Source organism: Phyllobates terribilis, unplaced genomic scaffold (genome assembly GCF_046119375.1).
Source record: "Phyllobates terribilis strain yellow unplaced genomic scaffold, ASM4611937v1 Scaffold_4__5_contigs__length_816908805, whole genome shotgun sequence".
Taxonomy (NCBI): domain Eukaryota; kingdom Metazoa; phylum Chordata; class Amphibia; order Anura; family Dendrobatidae; genus Phyllobates; species Phyllobates terribilis.
In genome coordinates, this window is record NW_027362764.1 from 481,527,352 (window position 1) to 481,541,096 (window position 13,745).

At 46.3% G+C, this 13,745-nt stretch overlaps 1 protein-coding gene across 1 annotated transcript in view; it reads left to right on the plus strand.

The window, feature by feature from the left end:
- The window catches only part of LY86 (lymphocyte antigen 86), a 74,413-nt gene extending 60,993 nt beyond the window's left edge, over positions 1-13,420 (plus strand). Inside the window, exon 5 of the mRNA XM_073676674.1 lies at positions 11,712-13,420. Within this exon, the coding sequence (XP_073532775.1) occupies positions 11,712-11,807 (96 nt within the window). The 3' untranslated portion in view covers positions 11,808-13,420. The remainder of the gene's footprint in view (positions 1-11,711) is intronic.
- Positions 13,421-13,745: the final 325 nt, after the last annotated feature.

Consider the following 13,745-nt stretch of genomic DNA (forward strand, 5'->3'; position numbering starts at 1 on the left):
CCTAGGCAAATGCCTAGTTTGCCTGGCCCTAACGCCGTCCCTGTGTATAGAAACATAATTCACGGGTAAAGTGAAGCTTCCCAAATCTCAATAGAAGGGCCTTACCTGAGCACTGTTGAATATCAAAAAAACTTCACCTAAACAGTTTACCAGAAAATGCACTGACCCTAACATAACTCAAAAAGTTCTTTAATAGGAGAATGATCATAAGCAGCAAAGGCCCCAATTCATGATTGCCTTTGCGTCTGTTCTTTGTTTAAGCGATTGATGCTGTGCATGAGTGGGCACCATTTTGCTGGAGGGAAAAGAAATTTGCCTGCATCAATATGGCCGCGCTTGCACAGTAGCATCTCTTGGCAAACGAGATGATACTGCGCATGCTCGGGTGGCGGGGGCCATTTTGCTACATGTACATTTCTTGATTTCTAGCACAATTACACAGGCAGTATTTAAAATAGTAGGGAGGTCACTGAAGACACAGTGACCTGTCAGAAGCCATACAGATGAATATGTAAGCAGAGCACCACATAAAGCCCCTCCCCAAAGGCCCGCTCCGAAGCACGAGAATCTCATTATCTCAGAAATTAAAATAAAGATTATAAAAGAACCACAGGACGGATGTCATCAACAAAGGTATCATATTAATCATTGTAATGTCGCCCACCTGACAGTGTATGTGGTTTACTGAGCACAATCCTGCTGACAGGTGCACTTTAAATTTCTTCTATTTGGATACAATCTGTCTAACTTCTTTAGAGATGGTTTTGTAACCTTTTTCAGCCTGATGAGCATCAACAATTCTTCTTTTGAGGTTGTCAGAAATCTTCTTTCTTTGTGCCATGATACACTTCCACAAATGTGTTATGAAGGTCAGACTTTGATAGACCAGTGCTCTTTAAATAAAACAGGTCACCCACTACCCACACCTAATTGTCATCCTATTGATTGAAATCACCAGATTCTAATTTTAACTTCAAATTATCTGCTATTACTAAAGGTGTACATACTTTTGTTATTCACAGACATGTGATTTGGGATAATTTCTCTCATTTAAAAATGAACAAAGTTGACTCATTTGTTTAATTTGGTTCTCATCTACATTTAGGATTTGTGTGCATATCTGATGTAACTTTAAGACAAATTTATGCAGAAATATGGAAAACTCTGAAGGGTTCACAAAGTGTCAAGCCCAACTGTAGCTGTTTGTTTAATTGTTTGGCTGACAGCTATCTCTCCTGATTCCCCCATTCATAGGAACGATTGGCTTAGCCAAAGCCTTTCTGTGTTCTCTATGAGAGAGCCACTGTCAGACTTCTCAGACAGCTGCTTATCTTTTTGTTCTATGTGAGATATGTCATAACAAATCCAAAGGTAGATCCTTTCTCCATGACATCATCTGTATGGGGATAGTCAAGATGCCCCCATATACGTTAGACTGTCGGTGAATCGATATATCGGAGAGTTCAGCCAATATTAGTCTAATGTGTTTGGGGACTTTAAAAATGTAGTTTTTCTCTGACAATTCCTGTTTCACTGTTGTCTCCAACAATTGCAGGTGGAGAACAATGCCACAGATAGACGAGAGAGAAAACTAGTAGTGAATAATATTTATTCAAATACAAAAGATGAAGATTTGTTAGCTTTAGTACAACATGAACATTGTTCACTTTTGGTCAATCCCTATTACATACTTTGCAAGATAAGTGAGTGACTCAGTGAATAGTACTGTCATCTTGTAGCATTTGAGTCGTGTTGGAAAGCGAAAAAGGAGCAACATATGCATGGAGTTTGTACAGTATTTTACAGTGTTTGCTCTTGGTTTCCTCTCCCACTTCAAAAACTTACGGAAAATTTGGTGCGGTGTCCATCCCTGATATGCTCTTACCTCTGAAGCCACGCTTCATGGACCAACTGAACAAGAATGATCTTAATATTAAGCTCACCTACCAATATGGAAAAGTAGTCAATTTTTTAGACTTGGACATCACCACCACGTCTAGTGGTTATGTGGCGTCCCTGAGGGTTCAGTCGTCACAGGGGTACTGCACCTCAGAACGAGGTGTGGTATCTCCTCTCCCAGGTAAGGATGGAGTCAGGGTCGGACTGGGGTGCCTAGGGCCCACCAGGGGAACTGACTCTAGGGGCCCACACTACAGCCCACCATAAACGGTTTTATTACTTGTTATGCTTTTCTATAATGTACTATAATTACATGATTGGCCGCGCTGTGGAGCACCAAGCGGCAGGACTTTGTTCGAACAGTCATTCCGTACTGCCAGAGTCCCTTTAATGGTAACTTGTCACCTTGAAAAACGCTATTTATCTGCAGATATAGGGGTAATCTGCAGGTAAATAGGGTGTAAAGCCTGGTTAGACGGCTTAATGGAAAAGTGTTGGCTACACGGAGAAAATTACGTTTTATTCTCCCTGCCGCCACTCGCTTCCTGTTATAAGGTCGGTGCAAGGAGGGAGACATTACAGTCACCGCGAACTACAAAGTGAGGGTGCTGCAATAACGTCCGGCACCTTGATTGTGACACTTCCATGGAGCCCAACCTCAGGCTGAGCTTCATTGAACGACTAACATGGCAGCCGTACCTGGCAACTAGTGCAGAGCAAGAGTGGTCGGATAAGGTGTGATCCCAGCATGCTCGGGTGTTATCTGAGTATCTTGTAGTGCTCTGCTAATATGCTCGAGTCCCCAGGGTAGCATGTTTTGCGGCGGTAGGCAGATGCAACACATGCAGGAATTGCCTGTTTGTTAGGTAATCACTGCATGTGTTGCTTCTGTCTACCGCCGCAAAACATGTTACCGCAGGGACTCGAGCATATTAGCAGAGCACTACAAGATACCTGGATAACACCCGAGCATGCTGGGATCACACCTTGTCCGACCACGCTCACTCAGCACTACTAGCAACCCATCAGCAACCTGCACCTGCGTCACAGGGGGCTGAAGGGAGCAGGTGACTGCATGCACCGGCCATCGTGCTATCTAAATGCCGCTGTCAGTGATTGACAAGGGCACTTAAATACTCAAAACAGCAGCAATCAAGGCGAGCTCTGATCACTGCTGTTACTGGCAGACGCCGGCTATGTAACACAGCCGACATCTGCCTGATATGGAGCAGGCTCAGCTCCTGAACCCGCTCCATACAAGTACAGCCCTATGGTTATGACAAGGTTAGCAAATTTCACTTGTCTGTTCCTAAATGTGGAAAGACAAATGGAATTCCCTAACAGATGTGAGCAAGTCCTAATAGATTTAGTAAAGGTGCGCCGAGCATATGAATGTTATTACACACCACAATGGACTCATACATACACGCATCTTACAAAAATACATATTATTCCTGATACGCAGACGCGCACAAACACATCAGTACATGGAAACATCATCTGAACCACCATCATTTGTAATGTCAGGTCAGCCCCATATATCTTTCTATCACATAAACCTACAACTCCCAGTATGTAATTAACAATAGAGATACTGGGAGTTGTTATCAGTCATCATCAGACTGCGGACCATACAGGAACCACAGTACTGATGAGACACAGGCAGGATCACAAATGAACATTTACATCCAGGTATCTTACCTGAGACGTCTTCTCTGATTAGAGTCGTTCTCTTTCTTTTCTTCCTCTTGTTCAGTCTCCATGATGAGTTTTCTCATCCACAGCTCGTCTCTGCAGACTTCCATCTTCTCCGGTCTTCTGCAGCTCATCCCCACACGATGCCCTTAAAGATAGCAGAGTCTTTATAATGCTCCTGAATAACAATATCTACACTGAGCCCCTGAATAAACCTAACTCTTACAATGCTCCCTGCACAAAACATGACATACACTCTACCCCTCTTATGCTACCTGCACTCCACACTGTCCTCTCCTTACCATACTGGGCCCCCTCTTCACACTGTCCTCTCACACTGTGTCCCCCCTATACTGCCCAGTCTCTATACTGTGCCCCTTCATCACACTCCCCCCCTCCTCAGCATACTGTGCCCTCACACTGTTCCCCCCATACTACCGCATCTCTATACCTTCCCCCACACTACCTAGTCTCTGTGCTGTGTCACCTCACACTTTTCTCCCTCCATACTGTCTCCTCACACTATTCCCCCACTCTCCATACTGTTTCCTCATACATCCCCCTTCCCCATTCTGCTCCTGCACCCATTCCCACCCCTCCCCTAGTTCACCATACTGTTTCTTCACACATCTCCCCATTCTGTCTCCTAAAATTTCTCTCCCATCTCTCTCCAAATATAATAAATCTTCGGAAGAGCACACAGACATGCAGAAGCGCTCTTACACACACGAACACAAGCGCACACAGACACATACTAAGGGCTCTTTCACACGTCAGTACATGCGGTGACCGTTTCCACACGTACCAGAGACACTGACACACGTAGACCCATTCACATGAATGCGTATGTGCACATGTCAGTGTGTTTCCACTTTCAACAGACCATGTGATGTCCGTGGGCAAAACATGCTGACATGTCTGTTTTTTACCTGCTGTCCAGACCGCAAAAAGTCCCGCACACTGATGACCGTTAGCACCCAGTGCTTGGGAAGAGCGCTGAGCGCTGCCCTCATCATAGATCCCTGCAGGCGCTGCGATCAGCACCAGCAGGGTCAATGATGAGAGTAATAGTCTATACAAGCTGTGTCCAACTGTAAAAAGAATAAAATAAAAAAATCCTTATACTAACCTCTATTAAGTGTCACCCGCTGTAATCCGTGCGAGCGCTCACGCCGAGGAGAATGTCTCCTGCAGCGAGTGGGCTCCGGAGCTGCGCTCAACAAGCGGTGCCCTGTCATTCACTAAGCGCAGCTCTGGAGCAAGCTCGCTGCAGAAGTCATTCTCCTCGGCGTGAGTGCTCGCACGGATTACAGAGGTGAGTATAAGGATTTTTTTATTTTATTCTTATTTTTACAGTTGGACACGGACACGGTGGGAGTAGACTACTACTCTCATCATTGACCCCGCTGCTGCTGATCACAGCGCCTGCAGGGATCTATGATGAGGGCAGCGCTCAGCACCCGGCTCTTGGGAACAGCGCTAACTGTATACTGATTCCCAAGCGCCAGTATGTGTCACTTGGATGACACACAGGTGGACACTGATATTTCCAGTCCCGTAAATATCAGGACATGTGAAAGAGCCCTAATATACACACGCAGATACACATACTCACAGAAATGGGGACACGTACACACACAGGCAAGCACACACAGAAATGCACAGACACACTCAGACAATCACACACACAAAAATGCAGACACGCAGGGAAGCACACAGACACACACACACACGTGTGAAGACACATAAACACACAGGCATACACAATGGACACACATATAGGCATATACACACACACAGGCATATACACACACACATATAGGCATATACACACATACAGGCATATACACACACACACACACAGGCATATATACACACACAGGCAAATAAACACACACACAAGCATATAAACACACTGTACACACACACACACATGCTGGCATATACACACACACACAGTCATACACACACAGGCATATACACACACACAGGCACATACACACACTGTATACACACACACACACAGGCACATACACACACTGTATACACACACACACAGGCATATACACACACTGTATACACACACACAGGCATATACACACACTGTATACACACACACACACAGGCATATACACACACTGTATACACACACACACAGGCATATACACACACTGTACACACACTGGCATACACACACACAGGCATACACACACTGTATACACACACAGGCATATACACACACTGTACACACACAGGCACACACACACACAGGCATACACACACAGGCATATACACACACACAGGCACATACACACACTGTACACACAGGCATATACACACACTGTACACACAGGCATATACACACACTGTACACACAGGCATATACACACACTGTACACACAGGCATATACACACACTGTACACACAGGCATATACACACACTGTACACACACGCATATACACACACTGTACACACACAGGCATATACACACACTGTACACACAGGCATATACACACACTGTACACACACAGGCATATACACACACTGTACACACACAGGCATATACACACACACTGGACACACAGGCATATACACACACACTGTACACACACAGGCATATACACACACACTGTACACACACAGGCATATACACACACTGTACACACACAGGCATATACACACACTGTACACACAGGCATATACACACACTGTACACACAGGCATATACACACAGGCATATACACACACTGTACACACACAGGCATATACACACACACTGGACACACAGGCATATACACACACACTGTACACACAGGCATATTCACACACTGTACACACACAGGCATATACACACACTGTACACACACAGGCATATACACACACTGTACACACACAGGCATATACACACACTGTACACACACAGGCAGGCAGCATATACATAAAAATCCATACAAACACACAAATATTACAGTACCTTGGCTTGTCTCCAGCCCATACAGTGTACAGACACGCTCCTAATGTGGGAGACTGCAGTGCAGGGCGCGCTGTGACGTCACTTTTAGCAGACGTGCGGCCCTGTCTGCTGAGTGTGACGCTGCAGTGAATCCCCTTGCTCTCCTGCTCCCAGGCCCCTCCCGCTAATGTCCTGGGCATCGCGTCGGTAAAAGTGCGTGCGCGCGCCCTTAAAGGGCCCACGACCACTTTTTTTTTTTTTTTTTTTTAAATTCTCCTGTTCCCTCTGCAAGGGGCCCGGGGCCCACCGGGAAATTTCCCGGCGCCCCGCCAGGCCAGACCGAGCCTGGATGGAGTACTACACAGGACCCCAACCACACACTCAACACTACACCACTCCAGTTCTGAAGGGGGCCTAAAGCACCATAGAGCTGCCCCGGCCTGAATGGAGGAGTTAGGGGGAACCACGTAGTGAGTGAGGGTGGAGGAAGCATTTACCTAAGCACTTTACTAGAATTCTATATAACTGGAGGCCATTTTAATAACAAGGTCTTTGGTCGTGGGTCCTTGGGACGGCAAGTCGGCACAAGGCTGCAGCTGGCTGAGGGTCCACGGTCCCCGGTCTCAGGCCTCGAGACGGGGGGTCGGGGCAGAGTTATAACCGGCTCTGTGCCCGGTCAGGGTCCAAGCAAGAAGGCCATGGAGGGGAGCAGAGGAGATAGGCTCCACAGGCGAAAGGATCAGAGTGGCCACCTGCATACCTTATTCTGGCCCAGCCAGAGAGACCCTGCCGCAAGAGGGGGTACCGGTCCCCGATTATCTGACTTTGTACTTCACGTCTCTGTCGGAAAAGTCTGGAGGCTTATGTGGATCCCAGGGGGATACGGACGGAGCGGAGTCGCCACCTGTATGTGTGTGATGCTCACAGCCCTACCCTGAGAGATGGGGGTACTCGGAGCCGAGTCAGATGTTGGGGAAGCAGTCGTGGCCTAGACCCATTCCGTGCCCAGGGCCGTCACATTTAAAAGGGTGTAATGGGCTTTCAGGGTTGAGTGGTTATTAACGACTACGCCACCTGTGGTGTCTGGTGATGGCCACCAGCGCTGCGGCAGTCCTCTGAGGTGGAATGTAGTGGCAGCTGTAGATGGTGCTACTTCCCACAGGCGGAGCAGGGCCTCAGGGCAGAGAGGCGGATGGAGGGAGTAGTCGTGAGAAGTCCTGGTGAGGTGCGGTGCAGAAATAAAGAGACCGGAGGCCATAGGGGTAGACTTCCAGGGTTTTTAATCAAGGTAGAGCATGCAGCTGCAAGGCTTCTCCCTGCTCCTCACGGGGCTCTGCGGCCACCAGGACCGGGGGTCCGACAACCTCCGAGTAATTCAGGTGCTTTAGTCAGGACCCCGCACCAGAGTGTTCCTAGACTTCAAACTAAGTCCTCTCCTATCCGTGTGTGTAGAAAGGCCGGGTCTCCCTCTGGACTATGCACAGAACAAGGGTACAGGTGGCGACTCCACTCCGTTACCCGGTGGGATCCACTGAGCCTCCGGGCTTCTCCGACTGAGACATAGAGTAACAAAGTCAGATATCGGGGGCCGGTACCCCTCTTGCAGCAGGAATCCCTCTGACTAGGCCAGAGTAGCGAGGACAGGTGGCGTATACCGCTCCGTCTGCATCCCCCTTGGATCCTTTTGCAGTGGAGCTAGACTCCTGCTCCAGGCCTTCTTGGGTAGGGACTTTGACCGGGTAGAGACAACCGTTAACTCTTGCCCGCTCCTCTACTCAAGGCCAGAGTACAAGGACCGTGTCCCCATCAACTGCAGGTTCACACAGAAAGCCACGTTCAGTGATGACGATCACAATCAAAAGACCATAAGCCCAAGATGGCTGTTTAATAAATATGAATTATTAAGTGTAACCTAAATGTGCGTCCTCCACCCTCACCCACTACATGGTTCCCCCTATCTTTTGGTTCCCCCCATCTCCTCTTATCCCGGCTGGGGCAGCACACTAGTGCATATAAGCCCCCCTAGGTGGGAGAGGTGTAGAGATGGGGTCCTGTCAGCTGCACCATCCTTACCTCGAAGGAGAGATACCACACCTCATTAAAGAGATGCAGTATCCCTGTGGCGGTCGAACCCTCAGGGGCGCCACATATGTCCTAATCTGAGTTTATCCAGAGGGACCCGGCCTTACGCCACGTTCTCACAACAAGTCACCAAAAAGGGCACCCAGTCTGTCCGGGAACTACACTTTACCCACAAGGGACATCGCAGTACCCGTACGGGACTCAGTGGGGGACGCAAGGCAGGAGAAGTTCAACAGGAGATGAACACACTAGAGCGTGGGGTCCTGACAAGCGCTCCTGAGCTACCTGGAGTGTGCTGAACCCCACCCTGGTGGCCGCAGCTCGCCGTGTGACAGCAGAGAGAAGCTCTGAGCTGGCTACGCACCAAAGTGAGTAAAGACTTGGATGACTTCAACTGCCGCCTCTGTCTGTTCTTTCTCTACACTCTACTCTACACCCTCTCTACACTGCCCTGAGGCCCCGCTCCACCTGTGGGGAGCAGCACCAACTAAGCTGCCTGAACACCGGCCTCAGAGGACTGTCGCAGCGCTGGTGATCCTCACCAGACACCACGGGTGGCGTCATGAACATTCCCCTTTCCCATACACCTTCCCCCCTTCTTTTAAAGAGTGACCCCAGGGTACGGGCCCGGGAGCCGGCCACCGCGACATCCCCCAAGATTAGGCAACAGCAAGGCCCGGGCGTCGAGTCGTCCCCATCCCCTGGGGGCGTCAGTTGCATCATGACTGATGTGTATAGAAAATCTACGGCTACAAATACACTACTACATGGAACTTCTTCCCACCTCCCCTCCACAATCATGGGAATCCCCACGGCTCAATTTTTGAGATTGAAAAGGATATGTACCAGCAATGAATCATTCCAACAACAAGCCCAATGACGCGTCCCCAGGGCCGTGGGGTACTCGGCAGCCGGGCCTCTGGTTGCCGGGGGATATCACGGTGGCTGGCCCGGTCCGTGGCCCAGGGTGGTCACTCAAAAGGGGGATATGTATATATTGGGAATTTGGGAAAGTTCGTGATGCCACCTGTGGTACCTGGTGAGGATCACCAGCGCTGCAACAGTCCTCTGAGGCAGATCTTAGGGCAGCTTGAGATGGAACGGCTCCCCACAGGTGGAGCAGGCCTCAGGGCAGTGTAGTAGAAGAGAGTGGGTCGCGCTGGGCGTTGTAGTGCAGGGGGAACGATAGTGCCGATGAAGAATGGACAGAGGCAGTGCAGTGCAGTCATCCAAGATTTTGCTCACAGTTCTTTATACACTTCACAGGTGCACTATACAGGTAAAGGCCTCCCGCTTCGCGCTGCGTTCACCGGGCAGAGGTTCAATCCTTCCTCAGGCAACTTGGGAATACCTGGCAGAACCCCACTTTCTCATGTTCCTATTTTGACCGTCTTTACTCTGGTCCTTCCCCCTCCTGCTCTGCGCTGCCCACTCTCAATCCCGCTTGGGTGCTCTGAAGTCCTTCCTGTACGTCGGATCCAGGACCTACTTGACCCTCCTGGGGATTAGCATGCTGCAGCGATCCCTCTGTCTTCTGACAGATGCGGGGCGTACGGGTACCGTCCTGCACGCGCCGTACCCCCTGGGATCCTTTCTGTAGAACGGAGCCTACTCCCTGCTCCCCTCTGTGGCCTTCTGACCTGGCCCTACTTGTGGACCAGGTCTCCTAATGAGACTCTGCTCCCGGACTGTTCTTCTGAACTGTCCCGAGCTGTTCTTCTGAACTGCTCCCTGACTCTGATCTGCCTCCCTAAGATGGCTTCCCTATTTATACTCCTACTAAAGTGCTCCCTCTAACTACTTCCTCCACCCACACCCACTACTGGTTCCCCCTACTCCAGCCAGGGTCAGGGCTCAGCAGAAACATACATTGCGTCTTGCCCCTCCAGCCGGCCTGGAGCAGTGTAGTGTTGGATGCAGGTGTTTTGGGGTTCCATGCAGCACTCCCATCTTACCTGAGAGAAGGGAGACACCACACCTCTGGGTGAGGTGCAGTACCTCTGTGGCGACTGAACCCTCAGGGGCGCCACATCAAGACCTTAAGAGATGTTTCAAGGACCAGGGCTACAGTAACAGAAATATCAAAACCGAGTTTAAAACAGCTATGAACACTAGCAGGGAACAACTGCTATACGGCAATAAAAAACAAAAAAATGAAGATAATCAATGCCCCACAAGATTTATATCTAATTACAATGATCAGTGGCCAGAACTCACCAAAATTATTAAAAAACATTGGAGTGTTTTATTAACAGACCCAGTACTACAAAAAATTCTACCTCAAAACCCCTTAATGGTTGCCAGACAATCAAGAAATTTAAAGGACTCTCTAGTACACAGTCACTATGAAACAAGATCACATCTACAAGTGACTGATAAATCTAAATTTGGCTTTTTTACATGTGGAAAATGTAAGGCCTGTAAAATTTTGATTAAAGGAAAAAACTTCAGTAATCACAATAACAGTAGAGTATTTGAAATTAGAAAAACTCTTTCTTGCACTTCTAAAGGCGTAATATACCACGCTCAATGTCCGTGCGAAAAAATCTACATAGGCCTGACAACCCGTGAACTCAGAGTGAGAACAAGGGAACATGTACTAGATATCGAAAAATTGGTTACGGTAGATGATGTGGCTACTCTGAGAACACTACCTAGGCACTTTAAACTCCACCATAATAGTGACCCCAGGGGGTTGAAAATAAAGGGGATCGATCAAATTGATTTGGGTATCAGGGGTGGAGATTTCAGTAAAGCACTAGCGCAACTAGAAAGTAAGTGGATATTCAGACTTGGTACATTGTCTCCACAAGGATTGAATGAACATTTCGGATTCTATAAAATCTTGGGGTTAGTCCATTGGGGGTTTATCTATACCCTTTGAGGCTTCTCGCTCCTCTCTGAGCTATACCATCTTTCCTTCTCATAATATAATCTTTTTATTTCACTGGAATATCTAACCTGGTTAAAAAAGTATATACTCTTGGTGAATATCTACCACCTATTTCTCTGCATCCTGTGGCGCATCCTTTTAAATCCGTTTTTAATTAGTGATTTTAATTATTATTTTATTATACTTAGTTCTCACCCGCTGGTATCTGTGGGACATCAGGGCAGTCGGCTGAGTTTGGAGGGCCGTGTACACTGGAGGGAGACCTCTGTAAATGGGAGTCATGAAGCCTGAACAACAATAATTGAGGACCTTTCAACAAAAAAAGAAATAAAGAGAGGAAAAAAGATGAGAGTGATAATTATGGACTTCTTTTGGCCCTGTTACTAATATAGTACTGTTTAGCATTCTTTAATATGTAGGGATAATCACTGGTGTAATTATTACTGCCTAATCTTGAAATGTTAATATGATACCGGGATTATATCATATTGTTGGTATATTCTTTGGTTTAGAGATATCATTATACTGGTATAGTCTCGGTTTAGAGATAGGTTCACTTTGGAAAAGTGATAGCCTTCCTCTAATTCCATATAATTGTTGTGCATACGTCTTTCACTGCTTTTCATATTCATTTCACATTTAATTTCACATTATTTTTTCTATTTATTGTTGGTATACTTTTTATCACTCCAAGCTTATCAATTTACATCTCATTTAAAAGAATTCATACATTCCATAATAAATATTTTACATTATAGGACATATAATGTATTTCACTATTTCTAATCTATAATTCACACATCACAGGATGCAGAATATATTCATGTATACTGTGAAAAACACTCGCATCACAACACATAGTTATGTATGTTTTTTACACTACACACTCATATTATCATTTTTATTATTGCACCCATTTCACACACAATCATATTATTATTCTTTATTTTTATTTTTGCACTTATTCACACAAACTTAATTACATAAAGTTCATACCAACTAATTATTAGAGACATCCCTTAATTAAAATTGCTGCAAAAACATATACCATGTAACTGAGGATAATACCTATGGGCTTAAATGCCTTTATAAACTCCGGTGCCTTGGCACGCCACTTCTAAACTCCGCTACCACCATATGGGGATCCCTAACAGAGAGTGAGCATGCACATGTGAACGGGCCCGTCTGACTTCTGGTCCTGCGCAATAGACACTGTAACCGTTCCACCGTATGCGTGTCAGGCGCAGTGATTCCGGAAGTCCCATTTGCTTTCAGGGCACCCACGTCACTGACGCATGCGCCGTAACCACTCTGGCCCATTAAACAAATCATATACAGCTGGTGGGAGGAGTACATAAACGGTACACGGTGAACACAAACTAACGCCCCCTATTTAAGAAGCCCAAGGCGAAACGGCGTCGTCGTGGTAAATCACAGTCTCATCTTCCCGAGCTAGACACTGAGCCATGTAAGTACTCTCCTTAGAACCTTTATGCCGGTTGTCTGTAAACTCTAAATGAATTTGCCACCATATGCATAGCACCTTACCCATGAAATTAACTAATTGTTGCTGGTTTTATTCCCCCATTTTTTTTTACAATACCTTGTCTAAAAAATACAAAACACAACCAAAAATTCATATACTTGTATACTTCTCAATATATTTATATTCATATATTTATATACGTTTCAACACAGGGAGGAAAAACTTTTTGCACTTGCACTTTATGTTTTTGAATTTTTGAGTAAGGGGATTTAATTTATATTAAAAATCTCTTTTTCAGCGCTTTATTATTAGGGAATGAGTGCAATAGAAATGGAGTAAAGTACCTTGACACGATTTATTAAAGGAGACAGCCTACTATAATAATACAAGCTTGTAATTGAGATTTGACTTTGTGATTTTTGGAAGTACCTGTTTTTTATATAAAAAAAAATTTTTTAAGAAATTACTGGGAATAAAAATGATTTCATTTTAATAATTGTATTCAGACCTTCCTTGAGACTGGGCTGATCCAGCTTGAGTTTGTATGTTGATGTTGAAAGGAGTTTGTACAGTATTTTACAGTGTTTGCTCTATGTTTCCTCTACCACTTCAAAAACTTACTGATAATTTGGTGCTGTGTCCATCCCTGATATGCTCTTACCTCTGAAGCCACGCTCTTTGTGCCATCCTCTTAACTGCTTGGCCAAACTACTGAGCCAAAAACAAAACTGCAGGA